General features: G+C 38.5%; 4 protein-coding genes and 1 long non-coding RNA gene across 6 annotated transcripts in view; 3 read left to right on the forward strand and 2 right to left on the reverse strand.

The window, feature by feature from the left end:
* Nucleotides 1-2,852, forward strand: part of LOC311069511 — a 2,878-nt gene extending 26 nt beyond the window's left edge. Inside the window, exons 1-2 of the long non-coding RNA XR_014603522.1 lie at nucleotides 1-1,900; nucleotides 2,032-2,852. The exon at nucleotides 1-1,900 is cut by the window's left edge and continues 26 nt beyond it. This is a non-coding gene — a long non-coding RNA (uncharacterized lncRNA). The remainder of the gene's footprint in view (nucleotides 1,901-2,031) is intronic.
* rassf4a (Ras association domain family member 4a) overlaps nucleotides 1-17,170 on the reverse strand; it is a 22,375-nt gene extending 5,205 nt beyond the window's left edge. The window contains exons 1-4 of one of the 2 annotated variants that reach the window (XM_084092713.1): nucleotides 16,711-17,170; nucleotides 16,550-16,618; nucleotides 10,362-10,448; nucleotides 10,197-10,272 (exon numbers count right to left, since the gene is read on the reverse strand). In XM_084092713.1, the coding sequence (XP_083948839.1) occupies nucleotides 10,197-10,272; nucleotides 10,362-10,417 (132 nt within the window). In that variant the 5' untranslated portion in view covers nucleotides 10,418-10,448; nucleotides 16,550-16,618; nucleotides 16,711-17,170. Of the gene's footprint in view, nucleotides 1-9,388; nucleotides 9,538-10,196; nucleotides 10,273-10,361; nucleotides 10,449-16,549; nucleotides 16,619-16,710 lie in introns of those variants that run through there. The other variant, XM_084092714.1, reaches the window with a different exon arrangement.
* Nucleotides 11,242-12,969, forward strand: cxcl-c13b (CXC chemokine 13b). The gene is made up of 4 exons (XM_084092715.1): nucleotides 11,242-11,400; nucleotides 12,034-12,163; nucleotides 12,256-12,339; nucleotides 12,469-12,969. The coding sequence occupies exons 1-4, from the start codon at nucleotides 11,301-11,303 to the stop codon at nucleotides 12,572-12,574; spliced, it is 420 nt and encodes a 139-aa protein (XP_083948841.1). The 5' UTR covers nucleotides 11,242-11,300; the 3' UTR covers nucleotides 12,575-12,969.
* cxcl18a.1 (chemokine (C-X-C motif) ligand 18a, duplicate 1) lies at nucleotides 13,376-15,829 on the forward strand. The gene is made up of 4 exons (XM_084092716.1): nucleotides 13,376-13,543; nucleotides 13,659-13,791; nucleotides 14,969-15,049; nucleotides 15,564-15,829. The coding sequence occupies exons 1-4, from the start codon at nucleotides 13,471-13,473 to the stop codon at nucleotides 15,646-15,648; spliced, it is 372 nt and encodes a 123-aa protein (XP_083948842.1). The 5' UTR covers nucleotides 13,376-13,470; the 3' UTR covers nucleotides 15,649-15,829.
* Nucleotides 17,171-18,732: 1,562 nt separating the features above from the next.
* tmem72 (transmembrane protein 72) lies at nucleotides 18,733-26,989 on the reverse strand. The gene is made up of 5 exons (XM_084093919.1): nucleotides 26,631-26,989; nucleotides 24,168-24,234; nucleotides 20,661-20,732; nucleotides 20,433-20,572; nucleotides 18,733-20,258 (listed from the first exon to the last, which is right to left on the reverse strand). Exons 1-5 carry the CDS (start codon nucleotides 26,698-26,700, stop codon nucleotides 19,873-19,875), a joined length of 735 nt encoding a protein of 244 aa, XP_083950045.1. The 5' UTR covers nucleotides 26,701-26,989; the 3' UTR covers nucleotides 18,733-19,872.
* Nucleotides 26,990-27,857: the final 868 nt, after the last annotated feature.

Raw genomic sequence — 27,857 nt, forward strand, 5'->3', positions numbered from 1 at the left:
TTAAGTCTTTTGTCAGGCGGAGGAAATCCTGCTGGCCCAGGTCTCAGCTCGGTTTCAAGTGTACGTGCTGAAGGGGCAGTTGCAAAGCGCAGAAATTCAATTGGAGACGGTGAGGTTATGGAAAGACACCTTGGGAGGAGTACAATACAGCACACGTACTAGATGTATTATTTTCGAGTGTGATTCTGAACAATGATGTGCTTACAATTCAGTAATATTAACTATTAGTTCAATGTTGAATGGAAAATGTCACAATGCTATAATACACATTTTATTGTAAAATATTATTACAATTTAAAATAACTTTTTTCTATTTTGTTATCAAACAAAGTCATTTCAATCTTCAGTGTTACATGATCCTTCAGAAAGCATTCTAATATGAGAATGCTCAAGAAACATTTATTAATATTATTATTATTAACAGTTGAAAATTGTTGTGCTGCTTAATATTTTTTTTGGAAACCATGATATATTTTTCTTTGATATATGATTATGATATGATATATGATTCTTTCATGAAAATGAAGTACAAAAGAACAGCATTGACATTCTTTTGCATCTTTTACAACAATATAACTGTCTTTATATACATTATAAATTAACTTTCAATTAATGCATCCCCAATTAATAAAACTATGGATTTCTTGAAAAAATAAAATCACTCTCCTTTGAACGGTAGTGTACAAAATGGCATCATCATGAGGTTGTGAGCTTTTCAGATTGGAAAGTGATGTCTGGCTTAGGAAAACTGACCTCTTCTTATTAGAAAATTACTAGATAGATGGATGGATGGATGGATAGACAGACAGACAGACTTCAAGCAGTTCTTTTCAGGCAGAAACGTGCCACTTAAGCACAGTCTTAATACTATCGAGGCCTAAGTCAACAAAGTAGATAAGTCTCTTCCGTTCACATAGAAAAAACAGTATCGTCTGACTACTGCATGTGACAGAGCTAAATATACCACAGAGATTAAACTGCAAGATTAAGGACAGCTGCTTAAAATAGCTGGTTGTAATAGATGCATGTAACAGCCTTCTATTTATGTACGTTTAAAAGGTATAACCTAATTTTATGAGCACCTTTCTTAGCTCTACTGTATGCTATCTTTGCTTTTAGCTTAAGGGTGAATCTGAGGTGAGAAAACATAATTTACATGTGAACATTATAATTCACATCTCTGATATTATTACCAGCTGCATTTCACCTAAAAAACCCCATAGTCAAACTTTAATTCAGCGAACCACAAAACCACAGTGTTAAAACAAAACTCCTTTATGGTGATATTTACATAATTTTATAGCTGGAAGAACTTATATGCCAACAACTAATTTCAATCCTAGGCTATATTTACTTTCTGAATTCACAGAGAACAATAATTTAGTCCAACCTCGACAGAAGTTTATTGTGATTCTTTGACTCTTTAACTTTAATCATTCAACGCAGTCACAAAGCAAGACAGAGGTCAGAGTTGAGGCCCACCAGATTTTTCCCCACTGGATCTCTGAGGACTTGCTCTTCAACAAAAACCCTCGACCAAAATACAAATACAAATCTGTAATGGCGTTGGCAGCTGTTGTAATTGTGAGTGAGCGTAGTCAAGTGTCATGTAGGTGGAGGGCCGAGTGCTCCCAGCATCTCATTGTTACTGTAATGTAAACATTCAGGGCAGCTGCGGTCAGCTTCCTCTCTACTCTCCATTCAGCACACACACACACTTCCTGTCAGTCATGCAAGGTCAGAGCTTAGCTAAATTTAGCACCATTGGCCTTGGCTTATGGTCCTTAACTGCCGTGGCTGTATAAAAGGAGTTGAGCTGCCTCTAAACCAGAGCAAACCAAACACAGACACAACCTCTCCACAACAATCACCACTCTGATGCTAGAACCTTGTCCTACAGGTAAATTTGAGATATCTGATCAACTGAATGATTTATGTTCATTAAAAATTAAACTAAACATTTCTTGACTGTAAAATCTCATTACAAATGCAGACTGCATAAATAACTAACTGTTGCTCATCTCTCTCTAGGATGAAACCCAGAAGATTACTCCTGTCTGTGGCTCCTCTACCGACAATAACGGAGTCGCACGAGGACCTCTCGCAGACCCTGGATGAATATGTGAACTCCATTAAAGAACTGGCCATGCCTGCTTGCGGCCCTTTGAGGATATCCAGGACTCAGAGGCGTAAACCCGTGGGGAAGCACGCGGGCTCTTCCCGGGCTCTGCAACCCCGCCGCGTTTCCCTCGGCCTGGATGAGGTCACACTGAGGTTCAGCAGCCAGACGGACTGTGGCACTAAAGATCCACTGGACTGGTTGTTTGCACAGACACACTTACAGTCACACGGAGAGAATTTGCGCAGGACTGACAGCGCACCTGCTGCTTTGTGGTTACTCTAATGCGCCAAAGCATAATGACATGCTGATGGGAGGATAACACTGAACGTTTGATGGATGAACGCAATGGAAGATTGAACTGAACTTCTTAATTTATTGTCTGAACAGACTTTTTGTACAAAGGTGCTAATGTTTACACCCTGTCAAAGTCATGGTTTTCTACATTCTATGCTTTTTTAAATAAATGTAAAACGTAAAATGACTTCAAGAATGTTAATGTGTTCTTTGCTAAAACTGATATCTATCTATAGTAGGCTATGTACGCTATATATACGCTATCTATCTATCTATCTATCTATCTATCTACCTACTGTATCTATCTATCTATCTATCGTATGTACGCAATCTATCTAACTATCTATCTGTAGTATGTACTCTATCTATCTATCTATCTATCTATCTATCTATCTATGTGAGTGTGTTTAAAACTGATAAAGAAATACTAATTTGACCATAGTCAAATTGTGTCTGTAATACACATAGACCATGTAATATATTGAGCACTTATGATAGTGAGACAACAGACAAGGGAGAACAAAATGCATCAAGAATAATAATAAATATGTTATGGCAGTTCTAGCTTGTGAATAGTAAAGATTTCTGTACACCTTCATTTTCACAGATCAATCATTTTCACTTCCCCCAATATTATTCATCAGCAAATTATGCAAATAAAACAAGGCCAGGGGCTAAAACACAAAACTAAATCTATGTGCAGTTAGAACCACGTATACTGCAGTTTCAGGTCTCCAAGGCATATTTTTGAGATATAAGTCCAGTTATGCAGCGGCCTCTGTTGGCAACATTTCATTTTTAATTTTACAGCATGCACTGTCTGAACAGAACCAGCAGAGGGCGCTCAATGAACGCTCTAATTCTGACACTGACCTGCAACCTGCGAAGTGCGGACGCAGAGAAAACATGTTGGTTAGAAAAAAATAACACATCTTTTCTCGTATCGTGAATCATAACATTTTTCGATATGCATTGCAGAAAGGAAGAATTAAGTTTAATTTTAATAGCTTTTTAGTGGCTTTTTCCTCCCATTTCCATCGCAATTGTAGGCAGGGGCGCTGCTAGAAATTTATAGGGGCCCTATGAAAGACTATGAGGTTAGGCCCGCTACCGCACCCATGCCATTAATAAAATTGATCTCTGGGGGCTCCAAAAGTGCATGGGCCCTTAGAATCGTCCTAACTTTTATCCCCTTAGCAGAGCCCCCGATTGTAGGCCCATCTCATTAAAAACTCGTTCAAAATAATTAGTCCAAATAAAAGTCCATGTCGACTGTGCAGAAAGGACAGAATTATAATTTCTTTCTGATCAAAATTAAGTACGTTATTTTATAGAAATTGCTCCCAAAAGTGTAATTTTTATTCTTGCACTTGATATAGTCTACTTTAAAAAGAGGAATAAATAAAAATTAAAAATTAAATAAAAAGGAAATTCTTTCAAAGATGTGATGCACAAACCTGGCAAATTGTCAGTTCCAATGATTCATTTTTCCGTAGTAAGCTTAGGCTATATTAACACGTTTTTAGGACTTTCCAAAAGTTTCCAAAAAGATCCCATTTTTTCAGAGCAAACAGATGTGGGTGGTCGCTGAGTCTAATCTCATAATGAAAGACTAAACAAACAGCCAGAAGCAATGTGAGTGGAATGTGATCTTGCAATAAAGTGTTTCTAATAACCTCTAGATGGAGCCGTTTTTGAACAGTAGGACAATTTTTATCTCAATGGCAGTTATTCGGCTAGCTGTATTAATCTGACTGTCTGCAGAAGATGTAACATGAAAGTTGTCAGAAATGGAAAAAAGTAATTTCTCATGTTTTTAAGAGTCCTCAAAAATAAATTGGGCACTGGTAAATCATCTTCATTTAATATGTTGTATTTTTTCAGAATACACAGCTCATTTTGAATGACCTTATCAACGGAGGTATTCCCATAGTGCCAGGGCTGCTACCAAGAAGGTTGCTGGTTTAAGACCTGTAAGAAGTGAACTATCATTGGGACCAAGAGCATGCCAACTCCTGCTATAGGCTCCTGCAATCCATGTCAGTGACTCATGTCCTTTCAGCACTCTCACTTTTCCTTTGAACCTTTATCTTAAGTCTTTATCTCATGCAATCTGTCTTTCATCTTTCTCTCTCTCTATACAGATTGCCTTAAAATATTACTTGGTATATCAGTTTACCTCATAATACCTGTGACTCACCATCATTTTGAAATGCCCTCAAGGAGCAGTTACTCAGTGGAATCCGTGCAATGCTAAGGAATCCCTAGATCCCTAGATCCCTTTGGCAGCTGTAAATCATTCCAATACAACAAACATGGCCAATACATATTTTCAACACTAATAATAATTATAAATATAGCTGCGAGCAGCAACTATCAGGGTTCAAGCATTTAAGGCCTTTAAGCATATGTGTCAAATAAATTGTTGTATTTAGCAAGCATGTATCCACTTAGATCATAGACGGAAAAGACCATTTACAGCCAATACAGGCAATTTACCATAGGAAATATATGGTTTATAAAGCTTTTTAACTGTTATAGCACCACCTATTGCCCAATCTCCTAGAATCATATGTCGTATGTGCTCACCTATTTTCGTGAAGTTTCGGGTATTCATTTAGGATTTATTCATAATTGGGAATATTTAATGATTTGATTGACAGCAGTGGTTCTAGAGGCAAAATTGTTCAGTATGAGGAGATCTATCAAATGATATGAATATTATGTTGATGTGTGAAATACCACGTGATTACTGAGGCGTAAAACTCTTTAGCATCACCTTGTGGACGATTTCTTTCAAAATTCTCACAGACCTCTAGGGCCATGAGTCGAACATACCTACCGAGTTTCGTTTCGATCGGCCTCCATTAACCTTGTCTAATAGGTGCTCAAATTTTACTGGCTGATGGCGGCCATGTTTTTTTTAGATACATCAATGTCCTCATAGACAATCATGGCACCTTGGACAAAGACAGTGCAAGTCAATCGGACTTACAGTTGTGTGGTTTTAGCCATTTTCATGTTTTTTTTCCCCTGTTATAGCGCCACCAAGTGTCCAATCGTTTTTTTGTTGTTGTTTTTTATACGTTTGAGCCTATACACGTGTACTGAGTTTGGTGAAAATATCTCATTTCGTTCTCGATTTATAGCCATATTAGTAAAAGTGGCTCTGCCCACGTCGAACATTTTGGGGCCCCTTACTGTACGTTCACACCGCGAATTTTGCCGGTCTTGCCGCCCTGCCACCGACGCCGTAGAAAGATTCGGGGACGCTCTGACGTAGATTAGAATGCGTGATTTTTTTAACAACTTTATTTAAAGGGGCCGCAAAAACCGTAGCTGCAATTGGTCAAAATCATTATTATTTTGAGCAAATGAATTGCATTCCGCTGAAAAAACAAGCGTTTTTAGTTCAAAGAAGTTCTAGCGCGAAAATGTTGCCTATAAATAGTGTTGCGCGGCTTTTTCTAATCAAACTGACAACACTATGGATGACAAGTCGTACAATAACGGGAAACCCGCAACAGAAATGATTAATTTTTCCTCCATTTTGCTTAGGAACTAATGTGGTCGGAACCAAAGTTTACAGGATTGTGTTCTCTTGTATCCTCTCAGGCGGAGGACGCCCCCCTATTGGCCAATTGGGTTGATAGCATGTCAGCCTCACCCCAAATTGAGACCTACCATCTGAGTCTCTAGGCCTTACAGTTTGGTCTGCACAATCAGTTTTACGGCAGAAGAAAAAAAAATCCTTACAATTACAAAAGTACAATAACAAAAAGTAACAGCAAGCTGAATAAATATGTGAGTATAAGTCCTCATTCAGTCACATGAGGTTTTAAAGTAAACAATTCAGACAAAGACAAACAAAAGTCAACCAGAAACAAATAAGAGACACACACATACTCTTAAGCACCGAACTTGATCTTCCAGGCTGCATTATGTACAAATGTGGCATATTAATGGATAAACTTCTTATTCCATTCATGGCATTTAATTACAAAAAGTGTCCTATTATACATATAAAATGTTTTCACTCAGAATAATGGAAAATCAGTTATTTTAGACACTATGTCTGTCAGAGCATTGGAAAATCTCTTTACTTTTGGTATCGTACATTAAACTCGTTAAGAAACACAAACAGCCTGGAGGGATTTCCCAGAGACTTTAACAGATCCAACAGATCATAACAGTGTGACAATGTTTGTCCTGTTTGCTGACAGACCAGACCAACCCTCCTATTACAAATACATGTTAAGTTAACTTGTTGAGATAAAATTAGACATAATTAATAACAGTTTTTTTGCAATCTCGGTCGTTCACCGAAAGCAACAGATTTTGAGATGCCATTGCTCTCAAAAGTGGGGGGAAAAATGTCACTAGAGAGAAGTCAGATGTTTTCACTGGAAGGTTATGTCATTTTGATTAAACTTTCTGAGGTTAAAAATCTTTTTAAAAACAAAACAAAAGCAATGATGAATTCACAATAAGATCTATAACACGCATTTAGAAAATAGATTTCCATTTCAAACTGACTTTAAGATTTAAATCATCATCTAGCACTAACCTAAAGGGTTAATAGATTACAGAGAAGATTTAACCCCGTATTTTAAAATAAATATTTAATAATCTTTATTTCTCTACATTATAATGTTTTGTCTACATTTACTTGTAGCACACAAACTATTTTTTTTGTCTTTAAATTTTACTTTTTTAAACAAATTATAATATTATAATATTAATATGGGCTATCTATATACTATATTATTGTCAGGGTGCAGTGCAGGCAGAAGAAGATGAGGAGTCAAAAGTTCCAATGCAAAACGTTTACTTACAATAATATAACTTAGACTGGTACAGAACGAGTAGAAGCTTCACACACACCAAATACAACAGCACTACACTTCCCAGCATCCCTCATGTTCCCCACCTGCACACTATCGGCCATCACCTGAACACCTATCACCACCACATCATCAATCACCATGGTCACTAATATCTTCACAGCTGTCAGTGTCAGTGTTTGTCTCATTATCTTATCTGTATTTAGTTCCTGCTTGTCTTCTGTTCAGTGTCTAGTATTGTTTGTGCTTTGCACACTGTTTTGTATTGTTGGCTCCTTTTGTAACTTCTTGTTTAATAACCTTCACCAGATTTCGAGCGTGACAGAATACCAGACCTAAAAAGTAATATGGGCATTTCCCGTACCCATCTGAACCTGACCGATCACCTACTGACCTGTTTTCAGGATGGCTGCTCTATCGAGGAATATGTGCGGGAATTCCTAGAGATATCAAACCAGCTCACCTGGACAGAGGATGTCCTTAAGAACGTGTTTGGGCTTGGACTGGACGCTCCTCTTTAACAGCCAACTTCAGCTGCTACACCTTGTTCATTTGCTCAATACCTAGATCACGTGCTGTTGTTGAACGGGTCCGCCTTCACTGTGGATGAGGCGGATAATGACGCAGCCACTCAACCACCATTACCAGCCATCTTCCTCGCCACACTGCCTGAATGTCTTCACATCATACCTGCCCAGTCTGAGAATCTTCACGTCATCCCAGCCTTCAGGGCTGCCACCAGATCGATCTATGAACTTCCAAAACTAATATCCAGCATAACAGATCCACCGCGGCTGATGTCAGTGCAATTGGCCAGAAGGGCCACGGCCACGCCCGTCCAGAGTCTCGTCCCGCTGAGACCGCCTCTCCAGAGGCTCGTCCTGCCGAGCCTGAAACTGTCCACGTCGTGCCCGCCGAGCCAGAGACTGTTCACGTCAGTCCTGCCGAGCCTGAGCTTCACGTCAACCCTGCCAAACCCGAATCTTCTGTCCTCGAACCTGAGTTTTCTGTCCGTGAGTCTGTCTCTGAATTCCCACCCAACCTCCCTCTCCCACCTCCTCCCATCTAACACCTCTCAACCCTTCTTCCACCACTGCCTGTCAGCCCCTTAGCTCCTCTAACCTCCTTCAGGGAGGTGGAGTCGCCGTGGGTCTGCCGGCCTACAGCTCTAGCCTGGTCGGTGGATCCCCGGTCTCCGCTTCCAACCTCCGTGACCAGGATTCCGCCTCAGCCCGACGGTCCATTAACGTCCTCTTGGCTCCTACCTCCCTCAGCTCCACCATGGCCCATCTGGTCACCAGTTCCGCCAGGCTCCCTCGTCCCCCCGGATCCACCTTGGTCGCTCGTCAACCTTCCCTCACCTCTGGACTGCACTCCTCTGGCTTCGCCTCGTCCCCCCGGCTCCTTTGGACTCCTCACTCCCCTCAGTTCCTCCTTGGTCCTCACTCCCTCTGTCTCCAATGTGCCCTTCTGTGTCCCCGCCTGCACCTCAGTCGCCAGAGCCGGCGGCCCCCGCCATGTCCCACCGGACCTGGACTCGTCGGTCTCCTCTCTCACCTGCTCCGCCCCCATCAGTCGGCCCCCTGGAGTCATCAGCCCTGCCTCCTCCATGGCTCCTCTCTCTGTCGGCTCCGCCCTGGCCGCCTGCTCTGCCCCGGTCCATCCTACCTTCTGTCCTACCTTCTGTCTGCCCTTTACCTGCTCTTCGTCCTCCTCCTGAGCCCCCTACCTCCGCAGTTGGTCTATCTTCGGCGTGAGGCCGTGCCTTCTGGGAGGGGGAGGTACTGTCACACCTCAACAGCACTACACTTCCAAACATCCCTCATGTTCCCCACCTGCACACTATAGGCCATCACCTGAACACCTATAACCTGTACATCATCAATCACCGTGGTCACTAATATCTTCACAGCTGTCTGTGTTTGTCTCGTTATCTTCTGTGTATTTAGTTCCTGCTTGTCTTCTGTTCAGTGTCCGGTATTGTTTGTGCTTTGCACACTGTTTCGTATTGTTGGCTCCTTTTGTAAGTTCTTGTTTAATAAACTTTGATTTTATCTTCGTCTTCAGTGGATTTCGAGCGTGACAATTATTCATATTTGCAATAGGAAAACAATTTGTCTATCCCTACCAGAAGCCTACGATTGGTCAACGAGCGACGTCTCGTGGTTCCATCACAGAGAGCCACAAAATCACTTTCTAGAACATTCTCATTCACGGTTCCATGCTGGTGGAATGCTCTCCCCACCCTCATCCGGAATGCAGAATCCCTGGCAACATTCAAAAGACAGTTGAAAACCCTTCTCTTCCGTGAGCACTTAACATAAAAAAAAAAAATAAAAAAAAAAAACTTTCCTTTTCCTTATATCCTCGCTTATCGGGCTTATGCTACTCTGAACAATGCCTGAACTTCGTATTTTGAGCACTTCTTGCGTTGTTTTTTGCCTCTTCACGATGACTCGCTTTATTTAGTCCTAATTTGTAAGTCGCTTTGGACAAAAGCGTCTACTAAATGTAAATTTGTGTTTTTTTACAGAATTACAAAACTACCCCTGGTAGCCTTAGAAACATGATGTTTATTATTATTAAACTAATTGACCCTACAGTAAAATTTCAGAGTATCAAAAATTCTAATAATCATAGTCCAATATGAATGGTTGTAATGATGTTATAGTTCAATTTGGGATAGGATCTGCATAAAAATGCAGTCAATCATGTCATCTAGGCCCATTTACCCATCTAGGTTTGCAGAGAGTGACAAACAGCTGTACTGAGCACTCACTCTAATTTCCCACATACGAAATTCCGTTCTGAGACAATAGCCTTTTGTATCACACACTCTGACTCAACTCTTCTGTAGGCAAGATTAGATCTATTAATCATCAGCCAGGACTTGATTTGATCCACAGTTAAGTTTCACTTTCAGTGATGTTACATACCTCACGAATGCGAAGCTGAAAGCTCTTTCCTTCATGGTAGCAGTTGTACGTTTTCAGAAGGGACAAAATATCAGCCCTGAAAAACAATAAATGTGTTACACTGAGGGGTTTAAGTTGGGTGGTGTGTTTCTAATGTTCAGCGTGTGTCAGACGTGGAACTCTTACTTTGCAATAACTTTCTCCTCATTCAGCCTCACATAGAAGATCTTGTCAGGATTCATGGTGGTGTTCCATCAATAGAAAGACTTACAGCTAGAGAAGAGAAAGACATTGGGAGAGAAAGGTAGGAAAAAGAAGTTAATAATAGGCTATAATTAGTCAGTGAGCGAATAAGGATATCCCATGCGTTATGTGACTCAACATGATCCAAATTACCCATTCATGTCACCATGAATCTTGTGCAGGAGGACCAAATGAAAGTAATCACAGGAATGAGGGGAAATCACATGGTCCTACAGTTTAGACAATGTTTGTTGTTCTTGCAGTAAGTCTTGCCTTGACATGTTTTCAGACCTTCTGAAAGGTCACAAAGCAATACTTTTTTCACTGGAAAGTTTTGAAAAATCTTCATATGGCTGTTTTTTTATATAAATAGAATGTATGTATGACTTTAATTATTCTCTGAAAATCTTCTTCATTATTGCAGCTCTAATCTTATTTTCTATTTCAATATTCAAAACTGTCCCGCCTCGCCTGATCACGTGACAAGTGTGGATTAGTAATAGTAACTGGCTTGACACATTTTTGAATATGGCATAGATGCAGATGAGATTCCACTTAAGGATAGGATAGGGATATATTTTTGTGAAAAATGATTTCAGTCTGTTCCACATATTACACTATAATATGGCTTCAGAAGACTTTCAATACAGTGAAAAAATAACAGCATATGGGTTTGGAATGACATTAGGGTGAGTAAATAATGAAAGAATTGTGTGAACTGTATTGTGATTATGTGCATGTGACAACATTTTTAAAGATTCCTGCAGCAGTGGGCTTTTGGAAATTCCTATCTTTCTCATTCATGTTAAAATGACTGAGAGTAACTGGGAGTAGCGACAGGGCAGGAGCGGAAGCTGGGAAGTCCCTCAGACAGAGTATAAAATGTCAGCAGGCCATTCAGCACTTACACACAGAAACATTCTCATCATGACGCAGATAGCTTATGCTTTGCTGGCTTTCAACCTCAGTATCCTCCTAACAGGTGAGTGGATGAGAACAGATGAAATTTCTGCTTAGTTAAAATGCATTACATCTATGCAAAACTTGATGTTCAAAACGTGTTTAATTATAAATTATGTTAATCATACACTCCAATTCAAAAGTTTGGTTTTGGTAGAATTTGTAAAAATGTTTTTGAACAAAGTCTCTTGTGTTTAGGCTGAATTTATTTGATATAACTTAAGTTAAATATTTTCTTATACTTTAAATAACTTTCTGCTTTCTATTTGAATATATTTTAAAATGTAATTTATTCCTGTGATGGCAAAGCTGAATTTTCAGAAGACATTCCTCCAGTCTTCAGTGTCACTTAATCCTTCACATTATCACAGTTTAATTATTATTTTTTTTGCTACTTAATATTTTTGTGAAAACCATGATTCTTTATTTTTTAGGATTCTTTGATGAATAGAAAGAATATAAGAAATCTTTTGTATCAAAATAGTAGTTACAGAACTTGATAGCAAGTCTTTACTGTCACGTTTGAACAATTTAATGTTTCTTTTTTAATAACATTTATTTATTTTAAAAATAAAAAAAAATGACTGACCCCACACTTTTGAGTTACATCATGGCTGTTTATTAATTATTAACTTTTTTTTTTTTTTTTTTACAGTCCATGTGGTAGAGAGTCAACATGTTCCAAAGACCTGTCGGTGTCCACAGGTCAAAAACAGAGTCCAGGGACCATTTTCAGATCTCAAAGTCACTCCAAAAGGACCTACCTGCTTCCAGAATGAGATCATGTAAGTAGTCCACATATTTTACTTCATAAGATTCTAAATGTATGTGCACCATTGGGTTTACATGCTCTATTATTCTCTGTACTTTTCATTAGAGTCATACAGCAGAAGACCAATAATCAAGTGTGTCTCAATCCCGAGGGACGCCAAGGAAAAAGACTTCTGCAATGTTGGCAAAGGTAAGAGAGTGTTATCATTGAATAAGTCTGTAAACTAAAGCACAGCATATCCAAACATCACTCACTATCTCCAAATATTATGGTGGTCTGCATGTTTTAATCTTCTTGATCCATCTGGGTTTTTTTCAGGATGCAAAAGGATGGCAAGGACAGTAAAAACTGCATACGCCGACAAAACCAACGGCCAAGGAAAATAAAGAGGAAGCAGGCAAAATCCAAGAAGGCCAAGTCTTAACCTAAAATTCTAAACAGATGGAGATTATCAGAAGAAAATTATGTTCAAAGCCTGTGGCGCTGCTGTACTTTCATATGGACTTAACAAGCCAAGGACACAAGAAAAGGCTGAACTCAGAGGAGTGCACATGTGTATGGATGGAGGCCAAAGGAAGGCGTGTATATAATAGATATAATAGACGTGTTACAACAGAGACAGCATCTAAACATGACATGTTATACAGGGATGAGCTGAGCCCTGCTATGCAAGTCATATCGGCCAGTTTTTATGTTTTTAGACATATTTATGTTTGTCATAAATACATGTATTCAATGATTATGTGAAAAAATGCATTTGTACAGTTTTACAGTTTAATATGAAACAAACTAATAAACATGAACTACTGAGAACTTCAATGCATTTCTCTACTTTCTTTTTTTTTCTCATGTTTGTTTACATAGGACTGAATTCTGATATACAATTCAACAATTGGACATCAAGTCATCAAAAAAAAAAAAAAATTAAAGCAATTTCTATATTTAGTTTTTTAAACATCTAGTAATTGCTATAAATCTATTAATAAAAGTCATGGAAATGTCTCAGAAATGCATTGGTCAAAAGGTGTGGGAACCCTTCAGTATGAACAATTCATCTTACATGGATTTAGAAAAGCATTTGATCAAAACAAGTCCCAGACCACAAAACCAGCCAAGGTAAGTTCACAGGTGTTGAGAAATCACTTCTCTTGTCTTGAAGCATTTCCCTGAAATCATGTGACTCTGATCCTGCTTAATATGGCAAAACAGGAAACGCATCAAGGAGGGAAAGTGAGGGAGAAAAGCAGGACAGTTCTGTGCACACTCAGGTGCAAACGCACATAAGAGAGACTTTCTTGTGAATGACACAGCTTTAGTGAAATGGCTTTCAGGTCTCTGCAAGGAAATATGAGCCTGCTGCTCCTGCTCTTAGTCTGCTTACACTTCATTACAGGTAGGTCTATAGTAGCGTTTAATGGCTTATGAGGACTGTTTGCAGATTTCCATCAGATATTGGTCATGGGGGTGATGTGGGACGCATGACTTTATGTTTCTTGATCCGTCTTTAGAAAACAGAACTGCTGCAACATCCATTCGAGAAAAATGCGAGTGCATTGAGGGGACTGGCTCAGTGCAATGGAGAAAAATCACAGACTACACAATCATACCGAAGAATCCTCTCTGCAACCAGGTTCAAATCATGTGAGTAAACAAACATCATTCCCATGCAAATTGAGGGGGATTTGATTGTGTAGTGCTCCATGAGATTTGTGACCCTGGATCACTAAACCAGTCACAAGTTGCACGGGTATATTTGTGGCAATAGCCAACAATACATTGTATGGGTCAAAATTATTGATTTTTCTTTTATGCCAAAAATCATGTTCCATGAAGACATTTTGTAAATTTAATAATATATATATACATTTTGTTAATATATAAAACATTTATTTTTGGGAGTAAATGCAGCACAATCGCAAACATAAATGGATAACTTTAAAGGCGATTTCCTCAATGTTTAATTTTTTTTGCACCCTCAGATTACAGATTTTCAAATGGTTGTATCTCGGCCAAATATTGTCCTATCCTAACAAACCATACATAAATGGAAAGCTTATTTATTCAGCTTTTCAATTTCATGTGGCTGGTTTTGTGGTCCAGGGTCACATTTATGAATCAAGTGGATTTTGAGTGAAGCTTCCAAAAAACTTAAAATGATCTTTGATATATTGTAGGTAGAAAGTGTTTGCCTAAAACAATTTTGCGGAAATCATGTCTAAACTTTGTCATTCCGATCGAGTCACACCTTCCACAGATCATTTGCTAAAATCATTTATCGCCCTCATGTCACTGAAAACTCGCATGACTTTTTTTCATGTAGAACACATAAAGTGTTATGTCAATGCTACTCTTTTAGTAATAAAAAATAAATAAAAAACACTTGGTGACCACCGCCTGTCTAAATGAATGCACTCTGTACTTTATACTGTAGAACTAAGTCTATAATAATTAACATGAAATTATATCTCTTCTGGAAGTTCTGAAATCCAGTTCATTGTTAACAGTGTGTGAGGATATTACACAATATCTCGTGTTGAGGCGCATCGCGAGTTGAGATCATTTATCTAAGCCCAAAGCCAGTATTGGATTCGGTTAATTTGAATTTGGGCATGAGGGGGCATGATATGACAAATAAATCCATTGAATTCTTTCTCAAGAAACTGGAAATGCAAATACATTTTCGGTATATTTAAGTTTAGAGTTCAACTGAAGTTTGTTCGGAAGGGTGGCATGAGCAAATGACTCAGATCAAGAATTATGTATTCTATAGCTTGAAGTGGTTTGCTCACATTTGACAACATAATGATTTCCTCCACAGACTCCAGCTGTCAGGTAAACGAGTTTGTCTAAATCCAGAGTCCAAGCAGGGGAAAAAACTGCAAATATGCTGGTATAAAAGGTATGTGAACAACAGCTGCCCTCTCTAAGGACAATTTTACTATTATTTATAATGAATTTATAATGATTTAGAACTTAATTCAAGCAATTTCAGTGAAAAACACTGCCACCCTGTGACAGAAGTAAATCCTAGCACTAGTAGTATTTACTTAGTACACGCAAATTCTCATTCTATAGATTCACTAGCTCCCCTCTCTACATACAACACAAAATCTATATTTGCATATGAATAAATTAGCATTCAATAATTTAAAAATGTTTTAAAGTAACATGATCTTTATAAAAAATATGAATAAAAATACTTGTTATATGCACTACAAGCCTTGCTTGCATTATACAGATTGTCGTTGCCAATGCTTTCAGGGATGGTTGAGTCAGAATAAACAGGTCTCTGGTGAATTTTAAGTGTTTACGTTGCCATTAATGATGTGCATTGATTTAGGGTCAAGAATGTGTTTTGCTCAGCTTTTCAGGCCTCCCTAATAATTAAACCCCTTCACTGTTCTATTGTCCAGGATTAAATTAAACACACAGAAGAAGAAGGTCTGTCTGATGCTCAAGAAGAAGCGGAATGGACCAAAAAGTTCCAAGAAGCATTAACTCAACAGTTCTGATCTTTTCTGTGTAGAAAGACTATCTGCCTGCACTTCATCATTTACCTTCCCTGTCCTTCATTTGCACAAAATAAATGAAATGTGTTATGTGGGCCTATATGTAATTTGTGTGTATATATATATATATATATTGTTTTTGTACTGCCAATTTCTAATAAAACCTGTTTAAAAAATATAGTATTTGTGTATTTCATGTGATAGTTAGCCTGTATAATTTTTTGTGCACATATGTGACATGATGCTATTTGACATAATTAAAAAAAAAATACAAATGACACAAATGATCAGAAAGTTCCCCAATTTACCTTCACCAAACTAAAATAAACAAAATGGCTCCTACTCAGTGAAGGAAATAAATTTGAATATTCTATGAAATAACCCAACCTCAACTAACCGTCCACATCAATTATTAATTATGCCATTTTAGTCTCATGGCAAGAAAACGCCTTTCAATGGACAAAAAGATATACACAATCTACTATGTCCACCAGAAAGAATCACACTTATAAAATGCATTAGGCTGATTTAAAAACAAGAGGTCCTGTCTAGAGATGCTCCCCAACTCCATAAAGAAATTACACTGTGAATCCCCCAACCAATTACTGTACCAATAGCTGTGACTCTCAGCTGCAGGAATATCAAGCATATACAGTAGAGCCCTTAACCACTGCTGGATTTCTGTGTGACTATTTTGCAGAAGTTGGACAGATTGAGAAGACAGGAAAAATGCTAAGTTTAATATAGGCTATATATGATATGCTTCTATCATAAAAAGAAAAAATACACATATTACAAAAATGTCACAATGCTGATTCACATCTGGTGCAGATGTAGTCTGTCAGAAGGTTCACTCAAGTTTGTTTTGACTGCTGTATAAAGACACATACCTGAGAAGAGTTTCAGAAGAAGCCTAAGTAGCCTTCAAAAGTAGACAGCAGTAGGTACATAAAGCTCACCTGCAGAATTATACAGAAAACACCTCAAATAAATCCATTTCCATTAATAATGTACTCTATCTTTTCCATTTCCTTGCATATTGCCTCCTTACCATCTCATGAAACGCCGTTCCTTTGTAAGAGCTGACAGAGCCCAGCTGTTTTGTAAGACAACGTCTTATCTTCCACTTCACCCTGCTGCTTCCTCGGGGAATAGAATAATACTACTCGTTGAGAAGACTGGCAGCTGTGTAAACCAATCCTACACTCCGCTGATTACCGGAGCCAATCAGAGACGTCCGTGGGCGGGAGACTTTTGCGGTTGCCCTGGGAAACGCTGGGACCGTTCACACCATTATTAGCATGTCTGTAAGATAATTATCAGGAGTCTTGCGATAACCACAAGACAATTAAACTGCAAATGAAAGGGTGCTGTTTAAATTGCTTTCGGTCCACCTGTTATATTACAACTTAATTAATGCTTTTCAAATGTAAAGCTTTAGTTAAAATAAAATGTGGAACTTAACACGCGTATAAATGCAACGCTAGATAGTTTCTTTCAGTCTCATAACTGGGGAACATGAGCTTCCTGTTTTTAGCTCAGTCTAGGAAAATATGACACTGAAAGGTCGGATAAAATATTTGAGGAAGTAGATGCTTTAAGCTGCCAAGAGACTTCATCCATGGGGGAGGACGTAGTTGTTTTAAAGGGGAAATAATTGTATTAACGGGACTACCAAAAAAGGAAACTTATTTATGTATTTAGAAACAAATGTTTCAAACTGCAAACCCAGAACCCTACTCAAATAGGCTACTCAAAATATTTCAGTTAGTAAATCTGTAGCCCCACCCCCTTTTTCAGCACTGCACTGAACCTGGTGTTCTGAATTTTTATATTTTATAGTAGGCCTAGTATTATATTAGTTTTAGTTTATATTTCCACAGCATGAAGGTAAGATCTTATGGATTTATGAACTCACCACTAGTTTTAAAATCTTCCCGGTTTACTGACATTTGTTTTGATGTCAGCTTCAAACAATGCTCATGGTCACCAGCTAATACTCATAATAAATATATGTGGCTAACGCAAAAACAGAAGTCAAAACCACAAAATTCTAAAGAAGGATGCACACGTGTTTCTCTTGTGCATAAGGTCTATGACTCTCCGGCCTCGGCTGTGGTTAATAAAGAGTAGGAGATAGAATTCTCAATTTTGGGTAAACTGTCATCATTTACTCACCCATATGTCTTTCTAAAGTATGACTTTCTTGTGTAAATAACAAAAGCAAGATTTATTGAAGAACAGTGTACTGTAACCAAACCATTTTGGTGATTGACTTCCATTGAAAAGATAAAAAAAGACCATATATTTTGTTCCACAGAAGAAGGAAAGACATGAGGGTGAGTAATGATGACAGATTTTTTTTATTTTGGGTGAACTATCCCATTTAAACTAGATTGTTGCAAGAATATGAATTATCTCAGATATGTGTAAATATGTGTTTCGACTTTATTTCATTTGAATTGTCTCAAATATAGAAAAGACACTATAATGCTAAATATAAAAAGGAAATTATGAGTCTAGGCTAGACACATATATTTAAATTTCCAGAGAAGTTACACATACAACTGCACTTCTGCTATTCATCTGTGTGGAGACAAATGGAATATATTGATCAGGGTCCAAGTTCACTAAAGGGAACATAAATCATCCTAATAGTGACTTCGCCCAAAACATTTATTTAAAACAGCTTTGACAATACTAAGAGCTAAAATCTCTGAATTTAAATAACAGCTATGCTTTTTAAATGGCACCTTTTAGTTAGCATATTTACATAATTACATCATTAAACCACAAGGGAATATGGGTATTTCCCATAGCTTTAATTTTGTATTTGATCACTTGTAGTTATTAAGGGTGATTTTTAAGCCAAAGAAGATCCAGAAAGATTTATTAGTGGGTTTATGTGGGAGTTTAATTCTTGTCATTCTAAAGCATCATTGCCTGACCCATTGATGCTCATAGATTTTTCACTCCAGTTATTCTGAACAATTTCTGCTCTGCGAGTCTGCGATAGCTAATATCGCCAGTAAAATGTTGAAGCTATTCGATTTGCACAGTTAGAAGCACAACACAAGTGCAATGAATTTATTGTTTAATAGAATATTTTTTCCATGAAGTACAAGAACAACACATAAATGCAGCATATCCTATGTTACTCAAGTATTCAGGATGTTGAAGACATCCATACAGGTTAATGGAGAGGAATTACGCCTGGGGGGTTGCTGTCCAGTCTTTAGACTGAAAACCCTCTTGTCTGGCTCAGTATGATGAATGGAATCTCTTAATTGTATTGACGTATGGAGAATGGGTGCAGGAGATTCAGGCTTAAGGTTACAGACTGGAATAAAAAACAGCTCTTTGACTGACAGTGTTCAAATGTTGTTTAGGAAGCTCGCTTCTTGTAAAAGAAGGATGTTAACAATTGTAAGCATTTTTTGTAAAAAATTTTTTATCTGTACCAGGTATGATTTCCTCATGTGGGGTTGGTCAGGGTAAAATTGCAAGCACAATAAACCTTACAAGAATATAAAATTGGCTACTTTGCCATAGACTGGAGTGAGACCATAGACGTTTCTCTAGCTGTCACAATCTTTTTTGGTGCTCTGTCGCATGACAAATCATTGTAGCGCCTCAGTTCAAGTAGCGCACGTGAACCGATCATCTCTTTCGCTTTACTTGTTACAACACGAAATTAACATGAATGAACATCACAAGAAGTAATGTTGAAAGATACAGTACAACTTACTGAAATACGTGTTGTCACATGCAATCGCTCAATCTGTGTTTCAGTTGTACCTTAGAAAAGTCATTCAATGCCCAACAACCTTGGAGAGGAGCATTTTGCTAAATATATGCAATAAATTGCATATTCATTGTATTTTTACTTAACCTTTTCTTGAATGTTTGAATAAATTGGTTTTATGACAGCCACAATTTAAATGTTAAAATGAAATAATGAGTAGAAACATAATTATATCATTATACATTTATTATAACGTTATTATAAAAACTTCCTTGTGTGTAATTCATATGTAAATAGCCTAGAAATTAATTCATTTTAAACCAATGATGTACCAACTGTGGTTCCCTGTATAGTTTACAGCATTAATTGAAAGATATTTTTCTCATATTCTAAGAAGAGCTATTTTTATTAACTTTTCACATAGCATCTAATGCCTACACTGATTTATAACACCATTATCACTCACATTTACAGTGTAATCATTGGTGCTTTATCTGACGTGGTCTCCTCTTGCTCCACCTCATGGTATTCTTCCATTTCAGTATCACTACATCTGAGACTCTCAATGAAGTGCACATTTCTTGTGTCTGTCTGTCTTTTCTTGCGTTGGGCATTCTTCACTGACTGAGCCCTGTCTGTGGGGCCATGCAGTCGGCTATTGCTAGGAAAAAAAGATGCTCTTTTGCCGGAGATGACGTGGAAGAAAGAGACGTGTTCAGTGTCCCCCGTGTCTGGGACACAGACAGAAGACAGAGCCGGGTCACAATACGATGCACTGGACTCTTTAGGCAGATCTGGCTTTTTCTTTTTGCTCAATATGAAGTTAAAGAATCCAGTCACTACCAGCATAACTCCTGTAAAGTATAGGCAAAGTTTCTTAATTCATGTTAACCTGTATGATAGTGTGTTCCTAAACTTGGTCAGAATTCACTTTTAGCAGATATTTACATATTCGGTGAAATATATTATTATTTATATGTTTATTAAATAATATAATAATATATAATTTATGTAATAAATTGAAAGACCTGGTATTACAGCGTGCCATGCAAGCACTGGATGCAGGAAACACATCACAGACATCATTGTGTAGTACAGAAATTTCTGAAAACCTCCAACTTTGGTCATCTTCTTCCAAAGAATGAAAATCTTCCATGTGGGTGGACAACTGCATGCAAGAAAAACAGATATGAGTAAATACACTGATTAAAATCACACAAGCAAGTACATGATTCATATAATCTGATTGTACGTACGGAAGGCACGTTGCCAACAGAGCGTCAATGAAATAGGCAACTTCAAAAAGCATGATCACCAGCGAGGAAAGCCTGTGGGAATACAAACAGGAGTAATGCAGTGGTTTATAAAATTCCTAACTTTTTGTTAGGAAGAAAGTAAATTCAAACAGTTCAAAGGGGTACCAAAACATTCTTTAAAGTCCATATGAAATCATGTTTACTCTATTAATGTTTTTGGTGAACGATGTAAATGTAACTCTCACTTCTCACAACGCAATCAGTTCCTGGAGAATCAATTCAAGTCCCACTTCACATGTTTTCTTATTGAGAATCCTGAATCTCTCCTGTGAATATGTATTTATGTTAACTTTAATCACTTGTTCCTCTTCATGCTTTTTATCCAGAGTAAGATATTCATTACCATTCAGTAAATATTTGATCTCGCATTTTCGGGCTGTTTATGATATTCTGGTGTTCATGCATGTGAACAACCGCTTAATCCCTATGGAAATATCTCCCTGTTGTTCATGCAGAACCTCTCTGGTCTGGCTGTGAGCCCAGAAAGATCAGATAATCTGGGACAAGAGGCCCATTTGCCTCCATCTGTGTAATTCTCAAGAGGCGCTACTGTATTGCCAGCTATAGTTAGAAATGGAATGAGAGTGGCCTTCAGTGACCATGTTCCTTATAGACTTTATGCGCCAGAGAAACAAGCGCGCAACCATCTTTAGAATTTTGTGTTTGAACTTCCGTTTTTGCGTTAGCCCTGTATATTTCTATGGCATCGCTGTCGAAGAGCAATTAGCTGGTTAAGTGGATTTACTAGGGCTGTAACGATACACTCATGTCACGATTCGATACATATCATGATAGTGAACTCACGATACAATATTATTGCGAAACTCCAAGATATAATGTAAAAGGTTAGCAAAAAATTAACTGTTGATAAAAATGCTAAAAATTGGTATTACATTGGGTGTGGAAATGAATGTGCTGGTAACCCAATGCACAGGACAATAGTGACACCAGAATAAAAATACTCATTATTCTGATGCTGAAAACCAAATTATTTTAGACAAATATCCCAGACAGCAACATAGTTTCGGCCCAGATCCGGCCCACATCTGGTACGATCTGTGGCCCGGATCTGGGCCAGTGTCCGTGCCGGTGTCCATCTACGTGTCAGTCTCCTTGCCGGTGTCCGTCTCCGTGCCGGTGACAGTCTCTGTGCCAGTGTCTGTGCCCGTGCCGGTGACAGTCTCTGTGCCAGTGTCTGTGCCCGTGCCGATCTCTGTGCCCATGCCGGTGTCAGTCTCCGTGCCGGTGTCCGTCTCCATTCCAGTGTCTTGTCTCCGTGCCAGTGTCCGTCTCCGTGCCAGTGTCGGTGTTCATGCTGGTGCCGGTGTCCATCTCCGTGTCAGTCTCCTTGCCGGTGTCCGTCTCCGTGCCGGTGTCAGTCTCTGTGCCAGTGTCTGTGCCCGTGCCGATCTCTGTGCCCGTGCCGGTGTCAGTCTCCGTGCCGGTGTCCGTCTCCATTCCAGTGTCCGTCTCCGTGCCAGTGTCCGTCTCCGTGCCAGTGCCAGTGTCCATGCCGGTGCCGGTGTCCGTGCTAGTGTCCATCTCCGTGCCGGTGTCAATAACGGTGCCAGTGTCCATCTCCGTGCCAGTGTCCATGCCGGTGCCGGTGTCCGTGCTGGTGTCCATCTCCGTGCCGGTGTCAATAACGGTGCCAGTGTCCATCTCCGTGCCGGTGCCCGTGTTCGTGCCGGTGTCTGTGCCGGTGTCCGTCTCCATGTCCTTGTCGGTGTCCGTCTCCATGTCCTTGTCGGTGTCCGTCTCCATGTCCTTGCCGGTGTCCGTCTCCATGTCCATGCCTGTGCCGGAGTCCGTCTCCATGCCAGTGCTGCTGTCTGTCTCCGTGTCAGTCTACATGCCGGTGTCCATCTCCGTGCCAGTCTCCGTCTCTGTCCTGGTGCCGATGTCCGAGTCTCCGTGCCGGTGTCCGTGTCCATGTCAGTGCCGGTGCCCGTGTCCGTGTCGGTGTTCGTCTCCCTGCCGATGTCCATCTCCGTGCCAGTGCCGATGTCCGTCTTCGTGTTAGTCTCCATGCCGGTGTCCGTCTCCGTGCCGATGCCCGTGTCCGTGCAAGTGTCTGTGTCCATGCCGGTGTCCATGCCCATGCTGGTGTCCATCTCCGTGTCAGTCTCCTTGCCGTTGTCTGTCTCCATGCTGGTGTCCGTCTCCGTGCCAGTGCCGATGTCCGTGTCGGTGTCCATGTCCGTCTCTATGTCTGTGCCGGTGTCCGTCTCAAAAATGAAAATCCTGTCCTTATTTACTCAATTTTGTTCCAAACCTGTATTAATTTTTTTTCTTGTGCTGAACACAAAAGAAGATATTTTGAAGAATGTGGCTAACCAAACAGTCCCCATTGACTTCCATAGTAGGACAATATATACTTTGGAAGTCACTGGGGACCAACAACTGTTTGGTTAGCCACATTCTTCAAAATATCTTCTTTTGAGTTCAGCACAAGAAAGAAATTAATACAGGTTAATAAAAAAACAAAAACAAAACAAAGAAAAAATCACTAACTGCACTGAGAACTTTAATAGTAGCTTTAATAAGTATCAATGCATCATTTATACAGTGAAGTCTATTTAGTGTTTTATTTTTATATTTGTTCATTTCATTTCTTTCTTGAATGCTTCTGTTAAATACACCTACTGTAGCTGGAAAAATAACGCACTGTTTATTTAATTTGTATATTATGTAATCTGAATCTTTGTTCTTATCTTTTAATAACAAAGAAAATAATAACAAAGATTTTATCTTTGCCACTTTGGCCTTAATGTCTGACATTCTTTTTTCTTTTATATTTTGTTATACATTTTATACATTAGTTTGGCTGTAATGCTCAGTCACTAGTAAAACCAATATGAAAAAGAATTGTGATAAAATCATGAATCGTGATTTTCCTGGAAAAAAAACCTGTGATATGATATTTTTGCCATATCTCACATACTTCTGCGCACTGTGCCTTGGCATGCGCTGACCCCGCTCTGTGATTTTACGTGGCCTACCACTTTGTGGCTGAGTTGTTGTTGTTCCCAATTGCTTCCACTTTGTTATAATACCACTAACAGTTGACCGTGGAATATTTAGTAGTGAGGAAATTTCACGAATGGACTTTCACAGGTGGCAACCTATCATACCACGCTTGAATTGGCCATGGAAGTGATTGGAACACCTGAATTCAATGATTTGGAGGACAAGGATACAAAGTATTAATAACAAATACTATCATAAAACAATAACTGAAAATACATTAAAGGAATGGTCAATTCTAAAATGGGGAAACAAACTGATCAGTCTCTTAGATCTAACCACATCTTTAAAAATCACTGTGGCTTTATTTGCTCATTGCAGGAAAAATAAAATACAATCTGACAGGAAGACATGTCTCAGAGAACTTTCATATGAATAACAATGTGCTATACCTCCCACAGCAGCTTATTATATACTCACAGGAGGTAGACGGCCAAGCTGTTGAACTCCCCCTGTCTCTGAGTCTCTACACCCACTGCACAAAGCACTGACAACACACACACACACACACACACACACACATTAAACTTAACCTGCAGAAATCATAATCAATTAATTACGAATTTACTGCTTATTCAGGTTTGTAGTTGTTGTTGAAGTTGTTAAGTTTAGGTATAAGGGAGGATTAAGGGATGTAGAAATTAGAATATGGTCATGGCCATAAGGCATTAATATTATATTAATATTAATATTATAATATTATTATAGGTACTGTATAAGTACTAACAGAAAATATGTTAGTAATATGTAAGCTGATAAGAAACTAGTTAATAGTGAGAATTGGTCCCCAAACTGAAGTGTTATCATAAAAAAAATGTTTTCATTTGTGCCGAATATCGACCCCCTGCTAAATTATTACCAACCAATGCTAGGGGGGTAATAATTTGGCGGGGTCGAAATTATTAACACCTGTATAACCTTTGGACCTTTCACAAAAATGGAATGCAATTCTTATTGTGGCCACTAGATGTCAGATTTGCCACACACTACAGCTTAGCAAATAAACCCCAGGTTTTGGAAGAAAAAAAAATTACAAATCAAAAACAAATGAAATAAAATACAATACATGTGTTATTCAATATGTGTGAGAATTTTACAGGTCTCTGTGCAATGCAAAAACATTTTGAAACATTTTCATTAGATTTGTGAATGACATACGTAAAAAGTATTTTTCTTGTTTTACTAAAAAATGAGTAAATACTCTTAGTAGGCTATTATTATCATGTAATTTCTAACACTAGCTAGTTTTATTCACATTACACCTTGAAAATTAGATAAAAAAAACTTAATTTCTTATTATTTGTAAAAGATATCCTAACAAGCAAAAACATTTTAAGAGCCAAGTCAATATTACGGTGGCCGAGAGAGCTCAACGCGCTGCAACTGAAGAAAACACATGCAAATAGAAAAAACACCCGCAAATTAAGAAAACATCTTCATCAGTTTCACAACACATGTGTGCTCCAAATACTCACAACACAACCAAATACAGAAACGCGCTGCAAAAGTTCACAACACAACCAAATACAGAATACGGTTTGAGGGTTAAGTAAGTTCAGTGATGGTTCATTTTTCTTGTAAAAAAGTTATTCATTTAGTTCATTTACAGCAGTTCTGTAGAAAACCGTGATGTAATCGTCAAGGGGTGCGTTTCCCGAAAGCAACGTTAGCCATCTATGGTCGCAAGTTCCGTCGTTATCTTATCAGCATAGTTCAAACGAGTCGGTGTTTCCCGAAACCATCGTTCCAAAATAAGCAAGATGACATTCAGTAGCCTACAACCTGTGTCTTTTATTTAGAATACATACAAATGTCATTTCTTTGAGTTTGTCAAGAGATTTAAAGCACCGTTTTTGAAGACTGCGCATGTGCGAACGTGCTCTACAAGGTAAGAAGAACCAGAACGAGCCTATGATTGAAATAAAAATCTGGAAATAAGTCTGGAAATAAAGCGAAATAACTGAGAAAAATGAGAAATATTCCTCAGATGCCATGTCTGTAATTTATATCAAAACATCTAGCATTAATTCGATTAATTCGAACAGTTTCATTAAAAGAAGTTATTAGGCTACTCCACCACGTGCGTGACGTCATAAACCAACGTGGTTGAACGACCACTTTGCGACAAGATGGTTTCGGGAAACAGTCGTGACTACCTAGTTGATTTCTTCAAGGAGGCATCGTATAGTGAAGCATCGAGTTACGTCGTTGTACGGGAAACGCACCCTGCTCAGTTCAGGTCTCATATACGCAGGCAGATCAGTATGCTGAATATTAGATTAAATGTCCCCAACTAAGCAAGCCAAAAGCCAAAGGCTACAGTGGATAGGAACCAAAACTCCATCAGGTGTCAGAATGGAGAAAAGAAATTAAGTAGCCTAGGCTAATATAATGTGGATATATTACTTTGCATAGTCCCATTATTATTAGTATTATTTAATACAAATAAAACCCCTGTTGGTTTTAAAGTTTACTATTGAATAATCTTGCATTTAATATTGTTTATGTAGTTGTTGGACTTAAGAAATCTGTCATGTAGTAAATCATCCCTACTCATAGATTTCTTTTCTTTCTTTTTTCATTATTTTTCTTTTTCTTTTTTTACATACACTTACCTTCTATTTCAACTTAAATGGGCCATTTCCTAAACACTGGAACAGGGCCTTTCTTTCCCTCATTTTAAAGCAGGTTACAGTATGTTGGGTAATGAGCACAAAATGCACATTTCAGAATTCTAAACATCAATCACAGGGTTTAAAAAATTGCTCCTAATGCATTCTTGATGCAACTGGTGCAACATATATATATTTTTTCATTTAAAGGTAATTTATAGCACTTTCAGTGAAACAATGGCCAACAGAAGTACAGAAAAGACAGTCCTACCTGCAGCAGTCGAGATGCCAAGAACTCTGCAGGCACATTCCACTATAACCCACAAAGCTGAGCCCTTCATGGCTGAAATAAAAACGTTTTTTACTTTAGAACATTTGTTGATAGTTAACGTTCTCTTTCGACTGTTAATTTATTGGTAGTTAAAAGAGAAAGTCAGAACTCTGTGTTAAGGATGGCAGCGCCACCGCAGCCCCATGGTTAGTAATCTCCTCGCTTGAGCTGGAGGGTGCCGTCGGCTGCGTCCCAGTGCAGAGTTTACCCTAGTAATCAGCCTAACAGAAAAAAAAACTAAAACCCAAACACAACACCCTCTGCTTGTTCCTGCTAAATTCCACCTCTACTCAAGGTGAGTGGACCAAACAATGAAAAAGTTTACAGTTAAAGATTACCTGAATAGGTACTAGCAAAGAGCACAAATAAGTTATGTTCCCTGAGGGATAGACACACACACATGTAAATACACACTTGTGCACACAAGCCTGTTGCAGGACCCTCACAGGTTACGAGCAGTGACCTTCACGAGGAGGTATTCCACCCTCCATCCTTTTACAGCTGCTGAGGGACACATTCAAATTAAATTACCTTCATCCAATCAGCCAATTAATCAAAAATGTCCTTGCCCAAGGTCAGATGTGTTTTTACAAAGTAAATGTACATGGAGTCTCAAACGTCTGCCTGATAAGCCCTGTCCTGAACTGATGATTAATGGTGGAGAAAGCAGCAGTACTTTCAGAGCCCAATCCTGACACAAGACAGATGTTAATCATTCAGCAGAGGCACTGAACAGACACCATCTCTTCCAGTCTTTAGTTACCTGTGTCAAAGGTCAGACTTTTCTCAGTCATAACAGATCACAATTGATTAGAACCACAGCGTGGCGCATGACGGCATGACACAGTGAGGGTCTGTGTAATTAAATCTGATCACACATGACTACAGTATTGCTAGGATTTCAAACCACATGCGTATCTTCGGCATTATACGACACATCACATCATTTTGTTTAATATATTGACTGATTCATAATACTTTATTTTTTAAAATAATAACACCAGTGTGAAAAAAAATCTAATATACAACTGAGTTAAATACTATGAATAATAATAATAATAATAATGCATTTTCTAAATATTTTATTATCCTATGATAGGCCTAACTATTATTATTATTGTATTACTATTATTTTTTTAACTAATATAATTTAGTTTTTATTATATT

The sequence above is a fragment of the Abramis brama genome, assembly GCF_963993115.1.
Source record: "Abramis brama genome assembly, chromosome: 19".
Lineage (NCBI taxonomy): Eukaryota > Metazoa > Chordata > Actinopteri > Cypriniformes > Leuciscidae > Abramis > Abramis brama.